The sequence below is a fragment of the Papio anubis genome, chromosome 10 (genome assembly GCF_008728515.1).
Source record: "Papio anubis isolate 15944 chromosome 10, Panubis1.0, whole genome shotgun sequence".
NCBI classification, from domain to species: Eukaryota; Metazoa; Chordata; class Mammalia; order Primates; family Cercopithecidae; genus Papio; species Papio anubis.
Window position 1 is genome coordinate 103,328,642 of NC_044985.1, and position 23,837 is coordinate 103,352,478.

Sequence of the window (23,837 nt, forward strand, 5' to 3'; positions counted from 1 at the left end):
ATGCCGATCGAGATTGTGTGCAAAATCAAATTTGCTGAGGAGGATGCGAAACCCAAGGAGAAGGAGGCAGGGGATGAGCAGAGCCTCCTCGGGGCTGCTCGGGGGGCAGCAGCCCCCCGGGACCTGGCCACCTTTGCCAGCACCAGCACCCTGCATGGACTGGGCCGGGCCTGTGGTCCAGGCCCCCACAGACTGCGCAGAACCCTGTGGGCACTGGCCCTACTCACCTCGCTGGCTGCCTTCCTGTACCAGGCGGCTGGCCTGGCCCGGGGCTACCTGACCCGGCCTCACCTGGTGGCCATGGACCCCGCTGCCCCAGCCCCAGTGGCGGGCTTCCCGGCTGTCACCCTCTGCAATATCAACCGCTTCCGGCATTCGGCACTCAGCGATGCCGACATCTTCCACCTGGCCAATCTGACAGGGCTGCCCCCCAAAGACCGGGATGGGCACCGTGCTGCTGGCCTGCGCTACCCGGAGCCTGACATGGTAGACATCCTCAACCGCACTGGCCACCAGCTCGCCGACATGCTCAAGAGCTGCAACTTCAGTGGGCATCACTGCTCCGCCAGCAACTTCTCTGTGGTGAGTTCTGCCAGCTGGGCTGCCTGGCCTGGGGTGGCTGGAGGCTGGGGAGCGGGAAGGAGTGGTGGCAGTGGTGTGCAGGGGCATCCTCAACAGGGCTTCCCTTCCTTCCACCACCAGAGGCTGGCCTCGTGTCTCTCCAAGCCTGGCATCTCCCTCTGGTTTCCCAGCCATGGAGCAGTGGCCGCTCATAGGGCTTACCCTGGGGCGCCTGCTGCTACTCTTCTTGTAGCACTCTTCTTGCTGCTGCTGCAGTGCCCAGGTCTGGGAGTTGGGGTGGGGGTTCCTGGGGTGGGCCCAGGTGTCCTGGAGCTGGCTGGCTTGCAGGGAAGGGACATACCATCCCAAGGCCAGACCAACTGACTCCCACTTTTCTCTTGCTCCCTTTTTCTTCCGAGGCTACTGGATTCTTCCCACCAAACGAAGGAGATGGGGAGGGGAGGTTTCGGGGGCTCCATCTAGGGAAGGACCCCAGGCGGCCTCCTGGGGAGCTGGCCTGGTGGGCAGGCTGCAGAGAGCCCGTCTTCAGGACACTAGGTGCCAGTGTCTCTTCTGGATCTCTGTGTCTCTCACATGCCCGCCTCACAGACTCCCTCACACATCCCTCTTTCATTCTGCCCTCCAGCCCTCCCGAGGGCCAGTCCTCCTCTGTCTCCTGTTATAGAGGCTCCCATGCCCAGATCTGGCTCTTACACTGGGAATCACTGGTTCACTCTTATGTGCATAACTCACCCTCACTGCTGCCCCAGCATGGGTGCATGCACACATGCACGCACACACACACACACACTGCTGGGGGACACAGTTTCCTGCACACTCCCTCGCTCACACACACTCACTGTCCCTGTCACTACACTCACATGCACACCTGCACACCCACACCCAGAGAGCTACTCATCTCCATTTCTAGCTCCCAGCTCTCGCTTAGCTGCCAAGCACAGGGTCCCACTGTGGATGCCATCCCTTCTCATGACACCCCCCCCATCTATCCCAACTGCTGCTCCCCATTTGGAGACTGCTGGCGCCATCTCTCACCTATGTGTGAGCACAAACACACGCACCCTCTCCAGGAGAGGGGTGTGAGCTTGGGCTGCTCTCCCATGCACGCCTCCCACAGTCAGGTATGTGAGGGGGGTGGGCGTGTCTTGTACGCCGCCTGTCTGTCAGGGCTCCATTCACCCATAGTCACAGGGTATCTAGTATTCATGGTGCTCGAGATGCTTGTCCCCAGTCCACAGTTTGCTCCCAGCGTTGTGTGTCTGTGTGCGTGTATGTTTCATCCTTGTTACCGCTGCCCAGTGCATATGCAAATGTTTGGCGTCAACATGGTGCCCACTCCGGCCCAGCCTCCAGCAGCCAGCCCCAGTGATAGGGACCCTCACCAGGTTCTCACTCACCCGCTGCCTCAGGATCGCCAGGAAACATGCTCCAGCCAACAAGGTTCCTGGCCCCCACCATGTCTGCAGTGTCTGGGGCCTCCTGCCATTGGGCAGGGGAGTTAGGTAGAAACCGAGGGACAGGAGGGGAAGCATTGTGCAGGGAGAAGAGTCAGGGGTATTGGCCTGTTGTCCGGCTGTACACCCCCTCTCCTAGGGAAAATCACTGCTCCCCAAAGCCAGGGTTGGTAGAGTCCCCGAGGAGGAGGATATGGGGTATGGAGGGTGAGTGTGGCCTTTGGGATCCACAGGACTCTGCTGTCCTCAATCCTCACCAGTCCGTACTGGGGGCTGGGCAGAGCTCAGGCTCAGCAGGTGCTGTTGGGGCAGAAATCAATGGGGTCTTTGTGTCCCTGAGCGGGAGCTGGGGGTGGGCAGGAAAGGGGAAGGGTGATGAGACCTCGGTGGGAGGAAAGGAGAGGAAGAGCTGGCGGGGGTTAGGAAGTAAGGGGAGGAAGGCAGAGGGCTCTGCTTGGTCTCCAGGCTAGGAGGCGGTGCCTGGAGGATACAGGAACAGGGATCCCCTGATCAAGGCTGGTGAGTCCCCGGAATCCTGGGGATGGCCCGGAGGAGTGTGGGTGGATTTCCCACAGGCCCTCTGGTGCCCTGGGGCTGGAGAGAGGAGGATGGTAGAAGTCTGTGGGCTGAGGTTCTGGCCCTGGTGCAGGACAGTGAGGGGTAGAGGGCATAGCAACCACTGGGGGACAGGAATTCCCCTTTGGGATTTCCATTTCCCCTGTCTCCAGCCCAGCCTCCTACCCTTCTGCACACACTGCATCCCCTGTCTACTGAGCGTAACTCTCTCTTGGGTCTGGCATTCAAGGGCTGAGTCTGCTGCAGATTCACCAGGGTCTGGAATTACAGGTTGGGCTGGGGGCCCATGATCCATGGCAGTGGGGAAGATGGGGTGTATTACAGGGGAAAGGCTGGAGAAGGGGGAAGGAGATGAAGATATGGGATCTCCAAAAAGGACATGAGGTCCATAATCAGCTCTGTGGTGAGGACCTGGAGTCAATGATGGGGATTTGGGGTCTATGGTGGGGAGATGGCTATGTGAGCTGGTTGGTGGGGAGCCTGCCAGGGTATGAGTGGTGAGATGGTCAGAGACAGGGACAGGCTTCACCAAGGGGCTGTTAGTGTTTTCTGTTGCTTTCCCTGTTTCTTCCTTCCCACTCCCCACTCTGCTGTGACCTTTCCTCCGGAATCCAAGTTAATAAATGTCACATTTTCCAGCCTATTTTTACTCCGGGTAATGTGCCCTCCCCCAGTCCCCTCTGCTGCTGCTCTTGCTTCTGTTACCACTGCAATCGCTCTCCCCCCACGCTCCCTAATATCCCTTGATGCATTCCCAATCAGTCAGTCAATCAACATGGAGTTCTGCATGCCTACTATGTGTTGGACTCCCTGCTCAGAGCTGTGGAGGACAGCAAAGATGGGAAACCCTGTCCCCAGTCCCTGTCCTCAAGCAGCCTATAGTCTCATGGTAGAGTGGGGACAGGGATACTCAGAAGCTTAAGCAACCATGCAAGAGTTAATCAGCCATGCAAGTGGTGTCATAAGGTGCCAGGATCAATTGCCAGACGAGGTGCATGGGTAGTAAGAGGCTGAGTTCAGAGAGGGAGAGGCCATTCTGGGTGGAGGAGAGCTGGGAAGACCTAGGGGATGAGGCAGGCTGGGCACAGTTTGGAGAGGAGAAGAGGGAAGAGGGGAGAGAGGAGAGGGCTCTGGGAGGCAGTGCTCTGCACCATGGCTAGCTCCAGCTAGTTATCTCTGCTCCTCTCTTCTTCTCCCTCCCCTCCTCACTCAGTCTCATACCATCTCACTCCTACCCATTCTACCACCTGTATGTCCCCCACCCCCAGCCTTGTAGACAGCTCTCCCTTCCTCCCTGATTCCTGCCACCATCTGCTACCCACACCCCCTTCCTCCAAGCCCCAGTTCTACCTTCCCCACTGCGGCCTGCTCTCAGCCTGCCCTCTTACTAAAAGGCAGAAATCACTCTTTCTCCCGAGGCTTCATTTCTTGAGCTGTAAAATGCAAGAGTGGCTCTAAAATTCCGCATCTCCTCTCACCTGGGGACCACAGGATTCGAACCTCGGCTCCACCCATTTAGCTGTGTGGCCGTGGGGAAGCCAAAAAGCTTCGTGAGCATCAGTTTGTGTATTCTTTAAATAGGATATTAGAACCTAAAAATTGGGGGTTGCTGTGAGGATTAAAGAGATGCTCCTAAAGAGCTTATAGCACACTACCTGGCACACACATCGTATACACTGTGTAAGCGTCAGCTGTTATAAATGCCGCCACCCCAACTCCTGGCTATCTTTAACCTGACTGTTCTCAGCACCACCTACTGGTTTCCGACCCATGTACTGGCATCTTCATTACTCTCCATTACCTAGTCATCCCCCCGCTTTTGACCCTGTGGCCCACACCCTCCTCTGCCCTGTTCTAGCATTCCCATTCTATTCAGCCCTCCAAAATATGCATGCACGTGTGCATAGGTGCAGAAGTGTGCACACACTGTCTAGATCATGCTGGCCAATAGAACATTCTGTGGTGATGGACGCGCTGTGCACCTGTGCTTGTACAACATGGTAGTCACTAGCCACATGTGGCCGTTGAGCACTTGAAATGTGATTAGTGCAACAGAGAAAATGAATTTTTAATTCAAAGAGCCACACGTGGCTATAGGCTGCCACGCTGGACAGCACAGCTCTGAATGGCCCTAGGAATGAGACTGTCTGGGTAGGGCAGGGCTGGGATTACAACTGGGACCACAGAATATAGGGGGTAGCTGCCAGCTGTGATTTGAAGTCATGCCGTCTACTCTGTGGGCTGCGATCTCAGATGGAGCTGAGGATAGGGTCTGTGTCTGGGGGCTGGGGGCAGTGGGGTGTCTGGAAACACCATGTGAGCAAAGGTGCCTTTCTTCCCAGGTGCAGGACATGACCTTGGTCTTTTCCATGTTACTGTCTGGAAATTTGAGGCTAGGGGAGGTGGAGAAGCCCTGTGGAGGCATGGGTAGGAGCCAGCCCCTCTCCTCAGGGTCCTCAAGGGTCCAGGCAGCCCCTGGAGGCTAGGAGCCTGGGGCCCTGTGGGTGCCTCACTATCTCCATCCCCTCTGGGCTCTCCGGTCTCCCTCCCCCTCCCGACCCTCCTTCCCCACACGCTGGTGACTGCCGTGACTATTAATCACTCGCCCTGTTCTCTTCCTCTCTACTAATCAGGCACAATTAGACAAGGCCTCTTCCAGCTGGGCAGTCCCCCTCCCTGCCCTCCTCTCTTCTCCCTGCCCCACCCAACCACCAGCCAGGACAGCTCTGAGGCACAGAACAGCATGAAAGCCCTCTCTCTCTCTCTCTCTGGCTGTCACAGGATCCAGTTTCGGGCTGCTCAGCATCCACTCCTTCTGTCCCAGCGACCTCCTTAGCCCCTTCTCCTCCCAGCGTGTGGTCAGGCCAATACTGACAGTCTCTGCCTTCCACCCCCTGCCCTTGGCCCTGGGAGGAGCTACTCCACACTCCATCCCAACTCCACACCTTTGCCACTGGGTTGGAGGTTCCAAGGGCTGCCCCTTGCCCCGTTGGCTGTGGAAGGGAGGGGGTGTCCACTGAGGTGGGTCCAAGCCTCTAATCTGCTGCACAGGCGTCCCTCTGACTCCCCCAGCCTGTCCAGCCCTCTATTCCCCGTGGTCCCAGCTTCTCCTGAAGCATGAGCCTTAAGCACATTTAGTTCAACATCTGGTTCAGGGCGGATGCTGCCCTCAGGAGCCAGGCAGGTCAGGTTGGGGTGGGGGGATACAGTAGGGAAGGGTGGGGTCTGAGGAGAACTGAAGACCACTTAGTCTTGAAGGACGCAGCTGCTCCTCAGCCCCAGCTAACTGTTGCCCTGTGTGAGGAGCCCAGGATGGCTGGGTCTTCCAGTGTGTCAAAAGCAGCTTCAAATCGTGATTATTTTAACAGAACAGTAACTGATTTAAAAAATACTGAGGGCTGCCAACCCCTCAGATTGCACCCACCCTCTCCACCTTCCACCCCACACCAGCTGCGGCTCAGACCCTCCTGGAGGGGTGCGGTCAGCCTGCCTGTTTGGGCAGTGGAGTGGTTGGAAGGGATGTAAGTGGTGTGGCCCGGCAGGGAAGGGCAGGGACTGTTACTGTCTCAGAGGGCTGGTCTTCAAGGGCAGTGGGAGGACCGTGAGGGACATGCCCCACCCAGCCCCACTCAGCAGCCCCGTGGCCTCTTCATTAATCAGGAATCAGCCCCGAACTGGGCTCATTATCAGCTCAGCTTCTCAGACACTGCCGGAAGATGCTGATTAGCGTTTGAAGAAATGGCCCCACGTCCTGTCCCCCTCTGATCCTCTCTCTGTCTCCCCTGCCCCACTCCTTCCTGGACCCCCACCCCTGCCCTTCTGCTTCTTGGGAGGAATCTGCTCCCTCTTGTGGCTGGCGGCAGGGCTGCCTCTGCTAGGTCCAGGCAGGGGGCAGGAAGGATCAGGAATGGAGAGGCAGGGGCACCCAGGGAGCACTACAGGGAGCATTGGAATGTCAAGACCCAAGCTACTGAGTCCCTGAGTCAGTGGGTCCCATGGGGAGGTGGGAGGAAGTGAAGGTGGTAGAGCCTGAGGTGGTCCAGGAGACATGGACGGCCACTCTGGAGGAGGGAACAGAGGCCGGCCTCAGGCTGCTGAGTTATAAGTGTTCCCTGCCCTTCCAGGCTGGCCCTGCAGCCCACCTCCTTTGAGCACCTGGGAAGAGGAGGTGGGAACGGCCAGCACTGGGGGCAGGAGGGCCAAGGAGAGAAGATCTGCCACGTTTGTTTGTTTTTTGATTTTTTGCAAATCATGGTGGAGACTTAGGGTCTTCAGAAGGATGAGTGAGGGTGGGAAGGCAGGAGGAGGACAGAGGGCCAGAGACCCTGAGAGTGGAGATGGGAAGGTTCAGTGGTGTGTTTTCCAGGAAGAGATGGGCAGGGGTCTGCACTTCTTCCCCTGGCTCCTAGTCTGGGGCTGGCAGCGCTGGAAATCCAACCCACCCCTCAGATGCTCACCATGCCCTTGGGACACCCGTGGGTGTTGGGTTGGAGGGGGAGCAGTTCCAGAGAGATAGGCACGGGCTGCAGCAGCCGAGGCGGCAGCAAGAGTTCAGAGAGGAGCCACGGGATGATTAAGGGGAAATGGAGGATTGATTTAGGAGGAAAGATTAAAGGAGCTAAATCCGTGGCGCTTGGCTCAGCGGTGACTAAGCGTGGACAGGATAATAGCTTACAAATGTGTGGAAGGTGTAAATACCAAACGGGGGGAGGGGAGGCGGCTCGGCGGGCTCAGGGGGCGAGGTGGGGGCTGGGCAGGCCCCCGGGAGAGCTGGGAACCCCTGGGCGACGGCCCCTCCCCAGTGGGGGCTCACGGGGGAAGGAAACGGGACGTTGGGGAGCCCCGGGTTCCCAGCAGGGGTTCCGTTTCTAGCCGCAGCCTCCCGGGCCTCGTGCCAATCTCCATGTCTCACTCCCTCCTGGCTGGGGATCTGAGGTCGCAGGTTCAAATCCCACCCGAGCACCCGAGTCCCTCAGTGCCCCTCGGCTCCGGGCCTTTCAGCCGCTTCAGGTCAGCCAGCCAGGCCCGGCTCCGCATCCATCTCCTTGGGACCCCGGCCCCTGTCGCCCCCTCTCCGGCCGCGGCGGGGGCGGGGGGCGGTGTCTCCCTCCGCGGTGGAAGCCTCTGGCGCTGCTGTGTGCGGAGGTCACTTTGCTGAGGAGCCGGGAGCCGGGGGAATGCAAATGAGGCAGACCCAGGGAGGAGAGCGAAGGAGCCCAGAGGAGATGGGAGGGAGGGCGCTCGGGCGCCGTGATGGATGCCTGCCCCGCGGGAGGGAGGCGGGGGACGGCGAGGCGCGCGAGCCGGTGGGTGCGGCCCTCTGGGTGCGGGTGGGCCAGGCCTGGGCGACCAGACTGTGTGTGCGGGAGAGGGCGGGGGGCCAGGGCTCCTGGCGGGCGCACACCCACCCACCCACCGTCCCCGCCGCCTCCTTCTGTCTTGTCTCCTGAACTCCCGCCTGGTTGTGGGTGTGTGCTCCACTGTGTAAGCAAAACTCTCGACGAGGAACTTTGCATCGAGGGGCGGGAATGTCAGGGAAGGACTTAGTTACCAATTCACCAATTAAAAATTGACTTTCTAGGGTGTAAGGCCTAAGCGGTCGCTGCCCGGGGAACGGTTTTGGCTGTTAACCTGGGTCCCGGAGGCCTTCATCCTCCCGTTCTCTCCCGTGGAAGCGCGGCGCCCGCCGGGGACCACAGCCTTCTTCGACAGCCCCAGCCCTCCCTGGCTCCTAGGGCTCCCCTGTCCCTTCCACCACAGCTCACACATTTACATTTGAACAAACACCGCGGCCATTGCCTCCTAGATCCACCGTAGGGAGGAAGCGGCCCTGAAAAGCTCATGGGTAGCAGTGGAGTGGAGGCGGGGAGGTGGGGGGCCCCTGTATGCACGTGTAGAACCAGGCCTGCTGAGGGCGGCTGTGTATTCCTCTTTCTTGAGTGTGGCCTGGTCTGATGCCCCTCCTGGGTGAGCCAGGTGGCTTGTTTAGAGAAGTTTTTTCCTGACCCTGCCAGCCAAATTGAGCTCCTGTTCCACCTTGGTGGCCTTGGCTAGGTCACCCCATCACAACAAGGATCACAACTAGTAATAATTTATCCATTTGTGTGACTGGTGGATTTGTGAACATGCCTGGTGCAGTTCACGGTGTTTATGTTGTAAGTGCCCCATAAGCACTTTGGTTTTTTTTTGTTTTTTTGTTTTTCTTTTTTCTTTTCGAGATAGGGTCACGCTCTGTTGCCCAGCTGGAGTGCAGTGGTGCCACCACGGGGGCTCCCTGCAGCCTCAACCTCCCGGGCTCAAGAGATCCTCCCACCTCAGCCTCCTGAGTAGCTGGGACTACATGTGTGAGCCACCATGCCTAGCTAATTTATTATTATTTGTAGAGATGAGGTCTTGCTATGCTGCCTAGGTTAGTCTCAAATTCTTCGGCTCAATCCATCCTCCCACCTTGGCCTCCTAAAGTGCTGGGATTACAAGTGTGAGCCACCGCGCCTGGCCCGTAAGTACTCTGAATGAATGAATGTCTCTGCAGCCAGACAGCAAACTCCTTGAGGGCAGAGGCTGTCTATTTTGTTCTCTGTTGTATGTCCAGTGCAAAGCACAGTGCCTGACACTGTTGAACACAGGCTCAATGAATAGTGTTGGACAAGTCTGGACAATAAGTGTTGTTTGAACACTCACCAGTTCTTGAGTGTCTACTATTTGTAGGTACTGTGTGCCAGGTGTATGTCACACGGTGGCTATGGGTGGACTCCAGGCCCAGACTGCCTGCCCTGTCAGTTTCCTTATCCTGTCTGTACCTCCGTTACCCTGTCTGTAAAATGAAAACCATAGGACTACCGCCAGTATAGGAGTTTTGTGGGGATTAAGGGGTTAATCAATATAAAGTACTTAGACCTGTGCCTGGCACAGAGGTAAGTACTAAGTAAATGTTAGTGGTTGCTATGATTTACGTGCATTCTGTCTTTCCTCATAACACCTCTGAAGGGCGCCTGTGGTTATTCCCATTTTACAGATGAAAAATGGAGGATCGGAGAGGGTAATCGATTGAATCTGAATCCCACAGACTTAACTAAGGGTAAGGCCTGGATGTAAACTAGGTTGGGCTTTCCATCCGGTAGGAGAGGCGTATCTCAGAGCCTGGCGATTTCGCTGTGACAGAGCTCCATCCTCTAAGCCACACCCAAATTGCAGAGAGAGCCTGCAAGGTGCTTGATGCCCTGTGAGGATGCGCCCAGTGGGGATCCAAGATGAAAATGACTGCACCATCCTGGCAGGAATCTCCATTCCCCAAAGGGCCTCACCCCTCCCTTGAGCATCTGCCAGGAATCACTGAATTGATCTCTAATCCTCTCATCTAACTTTAGGAGGAGGAATTACCATTCCCCTTCTACAGATGAGCAAACCGAGGCTCAGCAAGGTTCAATCACACATCCGAGGTTGTTTGTCCAAAGTTGGTGGGAGAGGCTGGATTTGAACCCTGTTCTGTCAGGCTACAAAATATATGCCCCTTTCCCCATGTTATGAGCCTTCTGTGTATCCATTTCCAGCACCACATAGTGATCAGTCTCTGCCCTAGCTTGGTTCATGCTGGTCTCTACAAAACCCTTATTACTGGTATATGTATATGACTGCACTTTGCAAATGCCTTTCACATACTTCCACTATTTTGAGATGTACAACTAATCTGTGAAATAAGCAGGGATTTCTGTCTCTGCTTGACACATGAAGAAACTGAGGCCCAGAGAAGTTGATAAATCACTTTACTAACCTAAGTCACACAGGCTGTCAGTGGTGGAACTAGGGCTGAAACTAGGACCTGCCGACTCCCAGGGAGGTGATGTTGGCCTGTGAACCTGGGGTCTACTTCTGAATCTGCCCCTGTTTTCTGCATGCATGCCCTTGGATCTGAACCTTGCCATCTCTAGGCTTGTTTCTGCCTCTGTACAATGAGTGATTGGACTGAGTGACCTCGAAGTACTGAGTGATCTCGAAGTTCTGAGCAGTGCAGACACCCTAGGCATTTTGGTTGGTGCTATCTTCCTTTCTCTGCCCCTGGAAAGGATAGGGAAGGAAAAGGCTTTGAACCTGGATACTGTGCCACCCCTGAATAAAGCCAGGCCCTGGGAGCTGTTCCACCCCAGGGTGCTTGTCACAGTCCAGAGCAGATGAAGATGCACCCCCTTCCACTAGCCCACTCTGGACCTAGGGGCAGAAGAGTTCATTCTGGGAGTGCCTAAGTGAGAGGCATGGGGTGGACCCCATCAAGGGGAGAGCTGATAGAATTTGGGGGAAGGGACACCATGGAAGAATGTCAGGGCGGGGAGGTGCCGGGACCAGAGGCAGGATGCCCAGAAGGCAGTGGAGATAAAGCCCAGGCCGAAGATTAGCTCTGGGATTAGCCTGGCCTCGGCAGCTCCTGGCTGCTTCTTATCTCCTGGAGGCCCAGGGCCCTCTCCCCGCCATAGCTCTGAGCCCTGGCCCCGCTAATTGCCGGTTAACCCTGTGGGCTCTGCAAGGGAGGGAGGGAGGATGCGAGCAAGCCAGCCAGGGAGAGTTTACTGGAGAAATGGAAGTGTGAATGGATGGAGCTCTGAGGGCTGAGAGAAGCCACCGCTCTCAGGAGGAGCAAGCTCTGGACAGCTCTCTCCCAACCCCTCATCACTGTCTCAGGCAGATCCTGAGAGAGAGGGGCTGGAGAAGGAGGCGGAGGGCACCTGGAGAGGGGTTCCTGATGTGTTGGGTCAGGGTAGGGAGCCTCAGGCCCAGGGAAAAGTCTAGTAGGAAGACAAGAGGCTGAGACTGTACAGCCAGACTAAGGGATGGATAGAGAAGAAGCAAATAGGATAGAGAATGCAGTGGGCAAGGGACAAAAAGGCCAGGGGGCATCCAGGCCAATGGGAGAGAAAGAGGCCAAGGGGAGGGGACAGGTCAACAGAGGGCAGGAGCAGAGAAATAGAGTCCGGGTGGATAACAAATCAGGGGCAGGGACAGACAGGCCAGGCGGATAGGGAAGGACTTGAGAGACAGACTGAGATCAGGAAACAGAGGCTAGCAAGGCAGACAGACCCGGGCCGGGGTTCAGGCCAACACTAAAGGGGAGGTGATCAGAGAAGGACAGGCAGGGGCTGGCCAGAAGGAAGGTGGGGGAGGGGACCCGAGGGTCTGTGTGCAGCACAGACATAGTCCTGTCTAGGAGCTGTCAGCCAAGGCCGGGAGGGGCTTTGGGAAGCCACATGCACCCGCTAGGGCTAGCAGCGTGGGCCTGGAGCTAAGGCAGAGAGACAAGGAGGGCCAGACCAAAGGAGGAGGTGGGGGTCTGAGATGAGGACAGCGCCCAGAGACTGAGAGCTGATGATCTGGAGATAGCCCCTCTGCCATTAGGACACTCCCTGGCCCACAACCTTCCCCTTTCTGTGACTGGACCCTGGACTCTCAACTCCTTTGCATACTGTGCCCCCGCTTCCTGGGCCAGTCCATGGGGAGGGAGCAGTGGACAACCTGTGGGACCTTGTGGCAGAGCTGCCGTGCCGTCTCCATGGAAGAAGCTGTGGGCTGTGCTGCCACCAGAGGTCTGCCACTTAGAAGCTGATGGCTCCACCCGCCCCTGCCTGCCTGGCCCAGGGACTGTCTCCTGGGCAACACTGCGCTCTGACCAGCAGTCAGGACTGACCCAGGCTGTGCAAGTGTCCTCCTCCTGCCAGTCTGGCCGGTCTGTTCCCTGCAGAGTATCCCTGAGACCCAGACAACTTCCACCCATGTCCCTTTGTCACCCTGACTCTGCACAGCCACCTTGAGGGTTTGTGTGCCAGGGAACCACCACCCTCGCCAGCTAGGCATTCATTCTGCCCTGTGTGGGGTGGGCTTGGTGCCATGTAGCATATGTCTGTGTGTGTCTGTTGTAGGTACCAGGTAGGGACGCTGCCCCAGCCCCTCCGAGAGTCAGAAGCCTCCAAGAGTCATTCATTCACTGAACACCCACCAGGTGTTCTATAAGCACCTACTGTGCTTTGACACAGGGTTCAGTTCTGTATGAATCTCGGCTGTCATTTACTTGCTGTGTGCCCTTAGCCAAGTCACTTTCCTTCTCTGAGCTTCTGGTACCTAATCATTAAATGGGGACAACAATACTTAGCTCATATGGGTTTCTTGGAGACTCAAAAGAGAAAATAGATCAAAAGCACCTATCACAGGACTTGGTACAAAGTGGGGATGTTTGATAGTGTTTGCTTTCCTTCCTCCCATCTCACACCTCCTTCTGCAAATCTTGCTGGGCTCTGGGGATGCCAAGAGGGAAACAGGACTCCTGGTCACAAGGAGTTCATGGTCCCATGGGTGAGGCTGAGCTTCAGAGAGACCATAATGGTGCCTGACAGACAGGGCTCCGCCAAGGTGGTGCTGAATGCTGAGCGACACGAGTGAGGAGCTCATAATGTGGGTACCCCACGTCGACCATGCCTTCTTTAGCCTTTCAACTGAAGCGTATACGCAAAACTGGCTGTGTCAGCAAGAGCTGATTCCAGCATCTTCTTGGTTTGAATTAGGAAGAGGTTGAGTACTTTCAGATTTCTACAAATACTAATATATGCCTCCCATCTGCCTTTTCCACACCACTAGGAACCAGGAAGTTTTTCTTTTCTTTTTCTTTTTTTTTTTGAGACAGAGTCTCGCTTTGTCACCCAGGCTGGAGTGCAGCAGTGCAATCTCAGCCATTTGCGATTCTCCTACCTCAGCCTCCTGAGTAGCTGGGACTACAGGCGCCCGCCACCACACCCGGCTGATTTTTGTATTTTTAGTAGAGATGGGAGTTTCACCATGTGGCCAGGCTAGTCTCAAACTCCTGACCTTGTGATCCACCCGCTTCAGCCTCCCAAAGTGTTGGGATTACAGGCATGAGCCCCAGGGCCTGGACTTTTTTTTTTTTTGAGATAGAGTCTCGCTCTGTTGTCCAGGCTAGAGTACAGTGTGATCTCAGCTCACTGCAACCTCCGCCTCCTGGGTTCAAGCAATTCTCCTACCTCAGCCTCCCGAGTAGCTGGGATTACAGGTGCCCACCACGATGCCCAGCTAATTTTTGTGTTTTTAGGAGAGATGTGGTTTCACCATGTTGGTCAGGCTGGTCTCGAACCCCTGACCTCAAGTGATCTGCCCTCCTCGGTCTCCCAAAGTGCTGGGATTACAGGTGTGAGCCACTGCACCCGGATGGGACAGAGGAATCTTGCACCCAGCCCACTTCAGGGTTCCTCCACCTCCAGTGACTTGTGATAAGAGCACAGGTCTAGAGTCGGGCTGTCTTGCTGGGTTCTCCCCCTTCATCTAGTGCCTTTCTATTCACAGTGTGGTCCATGGACTTTCAGCCTTGTCCAACCCCCTCCCCACATCTGTTCTATCAGAATCTGCACTTTAAAAAGATCCCCCTGATTCATGTGCATAATAGCATTTGAGAAGCCCTGAGCTTGAACATCTTGGGAAACCAGCTGAATTATCTGAGCCTCCATTTCTTTCTCTGCAGAATGGGGAGATAATAATACCCACCTCACAGGGTAGTTGTGAGGATTCATCCAGATAGACCATGTGAAGCGTTTAGCACACTGCATGGGGCATACTGAGCGCTCCTGAGCTGTCCGTGACACCCACTCCTGCCCCACAGATGGACACATAATAGGGAGGAGGGCAGGGGTGATACCAATGGGGTCAAGAACTTGAACCTGGAAGCTGGTAAAGGTGTGTGTGGGGTGTTAGGAAAGGAGAAGACTCGGGGGACAGGTGAGGAATTGAAGGGAAGCCGATATGGAGAAGAAAGGGTGAGGAAGGTCAAGAGGAACGGTGCAGAAGCGAAAGGGGAATGGGAGAAGAGAACGGGACGGGCCTGGGGCCCATTCCTGTTTCATCTACCTGGATGGGGCTGGGGCAGGAGCTGGGTCCTGAGGTAGGGTAGGCTTGGGGTGGGGGTACAATCTATGGTTTGCGGGAGCAGCTGGAGCCTTGCCCCTGACCCCTGGATGAGGTGCACCTGTCCTTCTTCCCAGCTGTGTGACTTTGAATGTCACTTCACTTCTCTGAGCTGTGATGTCCTCATCTGCAGTAGTCGGGACAGCTACACCTAGCTGGTACGGAGGGGATGTGGGCAGCGGTAGACGGCACCGTGTTCTGTAAACTCAGGGTGCTTTGTTTGTGGTGCACACGTTTTTGTTTCGGGAACGGGAGGCAGGGTGGTTGAGTGGTAGAAGAACTGTGGGAGAGAGAAGGATCCGGGCTGCAGCTCCCAGAGCACCGCAGCAGGGAGGTCTAGTTCTCAGGGATGGGGACCCCTAGGAGGTCTCGGGAGGACTCTCAGTTGGTTCGCTGCTCTCCACCCGGCCCCTCTTCCTTCTGCACTCCCCCTGTGAAACCAGGCATTCAGGATCTCTTTTTCCTTCCACACTGCTTCCTGCTATTTCTCCCAGCTTTTACCAGTGGAAAATGTTCCCAAGGAGAGGGGAGGGGGAGCGGGAGAGCGTGATTGAGTGCGCCGACCCCTTGCCCCCAGGGAAGGTGCTGCCTGTGATGGGTTTGACCCAGGGGCTCGGCTCTGTTGGGGAAGCCTGGCAGGGGGGAACTAGAACCCGCCTCTCCCTCAGCCTCTTCTCCACCCCTGCCGCTGCGCAGCTGCTGGCGGCAGCTAAATCCCCAGCAGGAGCCTGGGCTTCCATCTCCGGGGCGCCAGCGCCATCTGCTGTCCATGCAGGAGAACTGTCCGCAGAGGAAAAGGGAGCCTGGCTTCTGTGCTGCAGAGACAGCTTATTAAGTGTCCCTTGTGCCCCGCACTGGGCCGGAGGCTGGGGACACCAGACAGGCTCACTGCTTCTGTGCAGCATACACGCTCATTGAGGGAGATGGACAATGGACAGGAGACAAGTAGATGAACAAGATCATCTCAGGTCTTGATAAGTACTTTGGGCAAACCAACAGACATGTGGATGCAAGGACGGTGACACTGAACGTGTCTGTGTGATGTATGAGTGTGACATGCTGAGGCTTCAGCGATGGGCAGCTAGCCATACCAAGAGTGTGTGTGCAGTGGCATTCCAGGAGAGGGGACAACAACAACAAAAGCCTGAGGAGGAAAGGAGTCCGAGTGTCTGAACTTGTCAGATATGGGGGAGGTGGTGGAAAGGCAGGCAAGGGCCACATCACATGGGCACTTTTGGGTTAGGGAAGGAGCGTGACTTTGTTATGTGGGAAATGGGAAGCTATTGTTGGGTAAGTCAGTGAGTGGTTTCATTGGATCTGAGCACCGTGGACTGGGCACCATAGCTTCCAGTAGGGAGGGGCAAGGGTGGACCAAGGTGGGAGACCAGTTAGAAGGAGATGGCAAAATGGGGGTTGCTGGAGAAGGAAGGAAAGTGGATGGATTCTAAATATATTTCAGAAGTGGCCTGGAGGCTGGATGTGGTGGCTTATGCTTGTAATCCCAGCACTTTGGGAAGCCAAAAGCAGAAGGATTGCTTGGGCCTAAGAGTTCAAGACCAGCCTGGGCAACATGGCAAGACCCTGTCTCTACAAAAATAAAATAAAAAATAAAAAAACTTAGCTAGGCTTGGTGGCATATGCTTGCAATCCCAGCTGCTTGTCAGGCTGAAGCAGGAGGATGGCTTGAGCCTGGAAAGTTGAGGCTGCTGTGAGCCGAGATCGTGCCACTGCATACCAGCCTGGGCAACAGAGCAAGACCATATCTAAAAAAAAAAAAAAAAGAAAGAAAAAGAAGCAGGGATGATGGATGGGGAGATTTTAGAAATTCCGACTTGAGAAACTGGATGGATATAGTGGGGTGGTTTACTAGGGAGGAGGAGGATGGTGTGGGGCAGGCAGCGTTTGGGAAGGTGTTGATGTGCTGATATGTTAAGTTGGAGATGCCTTTTAATCATCTAAGGGAGGCCATCAGTGGAAAAGCTGGCGCTCATTGGAGAGACTGGGCTATATACATTGCTTGCTAGGATATGGGACTGGAGTGTCCAAGCAGATCTAGTGGCCCTCGGCGGGGAGCAGGGAACTTCGGAGTTGCCTTGGCCACTCCTTTCATCTCCCCTCCTGCTCTCTCACCCCACCTCCCAGGTCTATACTCGCTATGGGAAGTGTTACACCTTCAACGCGGACCCGCGGAGCTCGCTGCCCAGCCGGGCAGGGGGCATGGGCAGTGGCCTGGAGATCATGCTGGACATCCAGCAGGAGGAGTACCTACCCATCTGGAGGGAGACAAGTACGCAGGCCGGAAAGGGACAAGGGCCATCTTGGGGACTGGGGCCTGGGCCCTCTGCCTGGGATGGGTTTCCAAAGGTCCCCATCTCTGCTGTGCAGATGAGACGTCGTTTGAGGCAGGTATTCGGGTGCAGATCCACAGCCAGGAGGAGCCGCCCTACATCCACCAGCTGGGGTTCGGGGTGTCCCCAGGCTTCCAGACCTTTGTGTCCTGCCAGGAACAGCGGGTGAGCACCTCCTGCCAGGCCCTGGATTGGGCACAGGGCTCACCTTTGGGCTCAGAGGGGATGCAGAGCAAACCTGCCCTTTAGAAGCTCACAGCCTGCCAGCTGTATTGACTTTGCTGGGGCTGTGGGCACTGGAGGACCGGGTGGGGTTCCTGAGCATGACCTCATCATGACCCACCTCTGCAGCTGACCTACCTGCCCCAGCCCTGGGGCAACTGCCGCGCGGAGAGTGAGCTCAGGGAGCCTGAGCTTCAGGGCTACTCGGCCTACAGTGTGTCTGCCTGCCGGCTGCGCTGTGAAAAGGAGGCTGTGCTTCAGCGCTGCCACTGCCGGATGGTGCACATGCCAGGTGGGCACCCCACCCCTAGCTAGCCCTCCATGCCACCCTGCTGGGCTCCAGAGCCTCCTGGGGCAAGGCACTGCTCATGTGCACAGGCAGGCGCATGTATACAACATATGTGTGTGTCTGTACCCGTGTGAGTGTGCATGTGTGTGTTTGGGACTTTTAAACATGGTTTCACATATGCCTGTGGGAATGCTGGCATGCAGATGCCTGTGTGCATGTTGATAAGTATTTGTGTACATGTATGCTCATTTATATCCATGGTTGCATATTTATGGGGGTTGTGTGTGTGGTGTTCAAGCACATTTATGCAAATGTGTGCATATGTGTGTGCATGCATGTATGTGCTTACATTTGGGCGTGTAGGGGACAGGGGAAGTGATCGTAGATTCTAGGAATAATCTTCTCTCCTTTCAGGCAATGAGACCATCTGCCCACCAAATATCTACATCGAGTGTGCCGACCACACACTGGGTCCGTGCTGCCTACCCTTCCCTACCTCTCCATCAGCCTCTTCATGTCTCTGTCCACTCTTCTCCTCACTGTCTTGGCTCCTCCCCTCCCAGTCTCTTCCTGGAGGGTTCTTCCTGGGGGTTGAGCCTTAGCCCATACTTCAGTGGGGTCGGGGAGAGGTCTGCAGACCTCTGCAGGTACAGACACTTGGGTAAGTGGAGGCAGCAGGGTGGGGGGGTTACAGAGAAGCCAGGACTGGGAGTGAAGGGCTGGGCTTCTCATCTTGGTTCAACCAATGAGCTCACCCACTTTGAGAAAGTGAAATGACTTCTCTCTTGGTCTCAGGAAAAATGCATTGCTGGCTATCAGTGTGGGTAAGGCAAACCCCATCTGTCCACAGATCTTGCTTGATCTGCAGTTCATCCATCTATCCATCCATTCATCAATTCGTGCATTTTCCAGACCTTTACAGCCTGTGCTGGGTACTGGAGGTGAGAGTGGGGGCAACAGCCCTTCCCTTGGAGAGCTTATAGCCCAGCAGGGCTGTGGGCAGCCATTCCCACACAGCCCGTTAACTCCTGGAGAGGGGAGCCTCGGGTGTGTGGCAAGGCCCCAAGGAGGGGTGTGCAGCCCTAGCCTGGGAAGGTAGGGAGGATTCCTAGAGGAAGGGACACATTAGCTGAGGCTTGATGGCTGTATAAGAGCCAGGTGCAAAGGGGGACATACACTAAAGACCTGTGGCCAGAAAGAGCATGCTGTGTCCAGGGCACTGAAAGATCTGTGTGGCCACAGGGCAGAGAACAGGGGAGGGAGTGGAAAGAGTGGAGGAGGGAGGCCAGGCACAGTGGCTCACACCTGTAGACCCAGCACTTTGGGAGGCCAGGCTGTGTGGATCACTTGAGCCCAGTAGTTCGAGACCAGCCTGGGTAACATGGTGAGACCCTGTCTCTGCAAAAAATAAAAAAGTGAACTGGGTGTGGTGGTGCACACCTATAGTCCCACCTATTTGGGAGGCTAAGGCAAGAGGATAGGCTTGAGCCTGGGAGGTCCAGGCTGCAATGAGCTGGGATCACACCATTGCACTCTAATCTGAGCTATGGAGTTACCCTGTCTCAAAAAAAAAAAAAAAAAAATGGAGGAGGGAGGCTCTAGGAAGCCCACAAAGGCCTCTGGCAAGGCAGGAACGCCAGGTGAGTCCAATGAGGTGTGGACAATGGGTAGGAGGGGAGGAGACTCAAAGTCAGGGACTGGCCAAGCTGGCTGCAGTAATCCAGACACCTGGGGCCTTGGGGCTGGGTCTGAGACACTGGGCAGCCAGACACACATCCAGCCCCTCTCTGTCCCCCACACCACCTGCATCTGTCACAGGGGTGATTGGAGGTGTTTAGTGAAGGAACAGATGTGTGATCAGGAGTAAAGAAGCTGCAAGGCACAGCGGGAGATCACAGAGCTGGCAACATGGGGAGCCTTCATCCCCACCAGGCCTGCAGGAGGAGAGACCTGTGGCTGTTGGAGAGGGCTGACTGACAGCAGCATGGCTGGAGGAGCAGCACAGCCTCTGCCACCTACGGCCTGGCAGTGAGGAAGCCAGGCAGGAGCAATACCCTGGCATCTCTTCCCTCTCACCTTCTGTTTCTGCCAGGGCCTCCTGTTGGCCAAACTCAACCCAAAGCCAGAGGACAAGGGAGTTGAGGTGATGCATTTGGCAGAGATCAGCCTCGTAGGGTGCAGAGCAAGGTGGAAGAGTGGAGAGTGGAACTGAAGGGGCAGGCAGAGAAAGCCCAGCGCATTGAGCCTGGGAAGCTTGTTGGTCCATTTGTTCTTCTGTTCACCCATCCATCGATCTGGCCATCTGCCATCCATCCATCCATCCATCCATCCAGCCAGCCATCCATTCACCCATCCATGCATCCCAGCATCCTCTCCACACCTCCTTGTGTGTCTGAGGCCTCACATAGTTGATTAGCTCTGGTGGATGGGCTCTGTTCTCCCTCTGGGCCATGAGGACCCCCCCAGTCCCGGGGGTTGGGAGGGTGCTGGGGGGTTCTGCTTACACCTGCTCTCCGGAGCAGTCTGAAGCTGGTTCAGGTGGGGACCTGCAGCCAGTCCCCTCTAGGAAGCACCGGGGCTGGCCAGTAAAGGCCCTTGGTGTGGGTGTGCCTGCTTCAGGACAGCCCCCGGGCCTCCTCTTGGCAGCTGGTGGGCCACTGGACCACCCTTCTCCAACTCCCACTGTAGCTGCTGCCTCTGTGTTGCAGATTCCCTGGGTGGGGGCCCCGAGGGCCCGTGCTTCTGCCCCACCCCGTGCAACCTGACGCGCTACGGGAAAGAGATCTCCATGGTCAGGATCCCCAACAGGGGCTCAGCCCGGTACCTGGCGAGGAAGTACAACCGCAATGAGACCTACATACGGTATGTGTGTCTGTGGGGGGTGGCTGTGTGACTCTGTGTGTGTGTACGTGTGTGTGAGCATATGTGTGTATGTGTGTGTCTGTGGGTGTGGGTGTGTATGTGTGTGGGGTATATGTGGGTGTGTACGTGTGTGCGCACGCATGTTTGTGTGTATCTGTGTGGGGCATGTGTATGTGTGTGTTTCCTGTGGGTGTGTGAGTGTATGTGTATGTGAGTGTGTGGTATGTGTGTGTGCATGCACACTTTGTGTGTATCTGTGAATGGGTATGTGTGTGAGAGAATGTGTGTCTGTGTGTGTGTGTGTGTGTGTGTGTGTGTGTGGTGGAGGCTGCCCTCAATAGGCGCTGGGCATGGTGGAGGTGGGGAGTGGGCCGCATCTCTATGATAAGTCTTCTGCCAGGAATGCCTTTCATAGCCCTTTACTACTACTACTACTACTACTACTACTACTGCTACTGCTGCTGCTGCTGCTGCTGCTGCTGCTGCTGCTTCTGCTTCTTCTTCTTCTTCTTCTTTCTTCTTCTTTTTTTTTTTTTTTTTTTTTGAGACAGAGTCTTGCTCTGTCACTCAGGCTGGAGTGCAGTGGCACAATCTTGGCTCACTGCATCCTCCACCTCCCAGGTTCAAGTGATTCTCCTCCCTCAGCCTCGCAAGTAGCCTGGATTATAGGCACCCACTACCACACCCAGCTATTTTTTTGTCTTTTTAGTAGAGATGAGGTTTCACCATGTTGGCCAGGCTGGTCTTGAACTCCTGACGTCAAGTGATCCACCATCCTTGGCCTCCCAAAGTGCTGAAATCATAGGTGTGAGCCACCGTGCCTGGCCACAGCCCTTTTCTTCGAAGCAGCCCCACTCATTGCTCAAGTCATGTTCAGTGTTTCCACCTCCAGGTCCAAACACCTTTCATCTGAGCTCCCAGCACCCGTACAGATCTCCATCATTACACATATGCCATGTTTCCGAGTGCTTTGCTTATGTGTCTTTCTCCCCTTCTCTAAGGGAGAGGGACAGGATGAGACCGGAGAGAAACCCAGTACCCTGCAGGGGGAGGCAGGAGGGACTGCCCTGAGCCTTCGGTCTGGTCCCCTCCAGCCAGTCTACAGTTCGGAGCATGGTCTGGGTGCCAAGCCCAGTGCTGAGTTCTGTGGGGACAGATGATTACGACACAAAATCCATGCCACAATGTGTCAATGAGCCCATGTTTGATAACGTAGGACTGATTCTCAGGCCTCAGTCAGGGAGGGAAGCCGGGGAGGCGTGAGCTCACCTCTTAGGGCCCTGGGTTTGGGTCTGCGAGAGGAGGCGATGGAGAGGTGTCCAGTGAGAGGACGTTGGGCAGAGGGGTGGTGTGGCACGGGGCAGTGGTGTGGTATGGAGCCTGAGCCATAGGCAGCTGTGTGGAGGAAGGAGAAAAGACAGCGGCTGCGGAAGAAGGTGCCGGGGACAGGCCACCGGCTGCCCAGGACACCGAGAAGGGGCATTGTGGAGTAGACTGACAGGCAACAGGGGTCACTGAAGGGTCCACAGAGGCATAAGGAGGAGGCAAAGGCAACACCACTGGCTGTTTTAGAGGAGGGAGCAGGGTTTCCTTCAGGTCCAGGAGTTGTGTTTTGCTCTCCCAGGCCCTTTGCTACCCCTCAAAAGATGAAGCTGACACACATCCGGGACTGCCTCCCCTCACAGCCTTGGGGAGTCCAGGGGGTGGTCACTGACTTCCCCATGCAGAGGTCTCTGATCAAGATCTGCTGGATCCAGGATGCCCCTGCCAGCCTTCTCAGGAAGCGAGGCCCACACGGATACCCGGCTTCCTGTCTCCACAGGGAGAACTTCCTGGTCCTAGACGTCTTCTTTGAGGCCCTGACCTCTGAAGCCATAGAGCAGCGAGCAGCCTATGGCCTGTCAGCCCTGCTGGGTGAGACTGGTGTCCCCCTCAGCTTGTGTGTGGGTGGATCGACCTGGCCGCTCCCTCTGACACTGCTCTCCTGCTTCCCAGGAGACCTCGGGGGACAGATGGGCTTGTTCATTGGGGCCAGCATCCTCACGTTGGTGGAGATCCTTGACTACATCTATGAGGCAAGGGCCCCGGGAAGGCAGGGTGGGAGTGGCAGCCATGGGCAAAGCAGAAGGGGGCAGTGCGGGGTGCCTGGTGGAGCTGGCCTAGCTGGGAAGTCAGGTTCAGGGTTCTCTGCCAGGGTCCCCTGACTGGCTGGCAGGCCTGAGGGCTCAGAGTCAGGAGAAGGGGATAGGTGAGGAGGACAGGGTGTCCTACTGGGAGTTTGCTGTGGCAGTGAGTCCTGTGGGCAGCTGGGCATGGTAAGGCTCACGTTTCTCCTCAACCAATTTCCTGAGCCCACTGCTGTCCCCCACCCTGAACCCCAAGGTGTCCTGGGATCGACTGAAGCGGGTATGGAGGCGTCCCAAGACCCCCCTGCGGACCTCCACGGGGGGCATCTCCACTTTGGGGCTTCAGGAGCTGAAGGAACAGGTGAGGATGAGCTCTACAGAGCATGCAGCCACACCCCCCCAGGACTGACACCCCCATGGTTTCTGAACCAGCCTGTGGAGTGGGCCCTGGAGCCTCTGCCCAAGGTGACAAGGAAAGGCTGGCGGTGTGAGCCCTGGGGACAGCACTTGACCTCTCCCTGTCCCACTCTTTCTCGGCAGAGTCCCTGCCCCCACGAGTTCTCCCTAGCCCACTCCCTCTTTTCTTTCTCCTGCAGAGTCCCTGCCCGAGCCGGGGCCATGCCGAGGGTGGGGGGGCCAGCAGCCTGCTCCCCAACCATCACCACCCCCACGGTCCCCCAGGAGGTCTCTTTGAAGATTTCGCTTGCTAGGATGGTGCTGTGACTGAAAGGATCCAGGAGTCTGAGGCCCCTCCTGGGATCCCCAGCACATTCTCCTCCTGCTCCTGGGAAAGGCCTGGGGGCGGTGCTCACTGGGAGGGCCAGGACTCAGTTCCTGCTCTTATCCTCCCCTGCCCTGATGTCAGCTGCTTTGCACAAAGGTCCTTCTTGTCCACACCCCCTTACCCCCAGGCTGGTGCCCCGGGAGGGCTGGAAACCAGGCCATGGGCCCTCATGGAGAGGAAGGGAAGGAAGGAGAGAGGGAGGGGAGGATAGAGCTCATCCCAGCCGGGGAGGGGGAGCCCTCTGTACATTTGTATATATTTAGGGAAAGCCGGGTGGGGGGATACAGATGTAGAAGGTGGGTAGGGCTACACGGGTGGGTGATTTAGGGACAGCCAGGGTCCCAGCCCTAATGTCAGCAGGAAAGGGAGAGCCCCAGGTCTCAGGAGTGCTGGGCTGGTCCTGCTTCCTGCCCCTCTCCAGGCCCAGCTCCCCTCTTGGCAGGGGGAGAGGATGGCCCAGCAGGCCTGGCCCAGCTCCCAGTTCCCCCTGCACCAGCCCCACCCCTAGAGTCCCTTCTATAGGGAGGGGGCAGGAGACCTTCCAGACTTCGGCTGAGCTTGGAGGGTGGGAAGGGAGCCTTCTCAGGCCTCTCTCCCTCCAGTCTGATTTTGTAAAGTGCTGATGAGATTGGGAATAAAGAG

The 23,837-nt window shown here is 56.5% G+C and overlaps 1 protein-coding gene across 1 annotated transcript; it reads left to right on the forward strand.

Annotated features, from left to right (window-relative positions):
* On the forward strand, nt 1–23,121 carry ASIC4 (acid sensing ion channel subunit family member 4). Its single transcript, NM_001169099.1, is given in 10 exon segments — nt 1–582; nt 16,707–16,851; nt 16,950–17,077; nt 17,264–17,426; nt 17,838–17,894; nt 20,132–20,285; nt 22,108–22,199; nt 22,281–22,360; nt 22,668–22,772; nt 23,008–23,121. Coding segments are annotated over 10 exon segments (1,620 nt in total).
* The last annotated feature ends 716 nt before the right edge of the window (nt 23,122–23,837 follow it).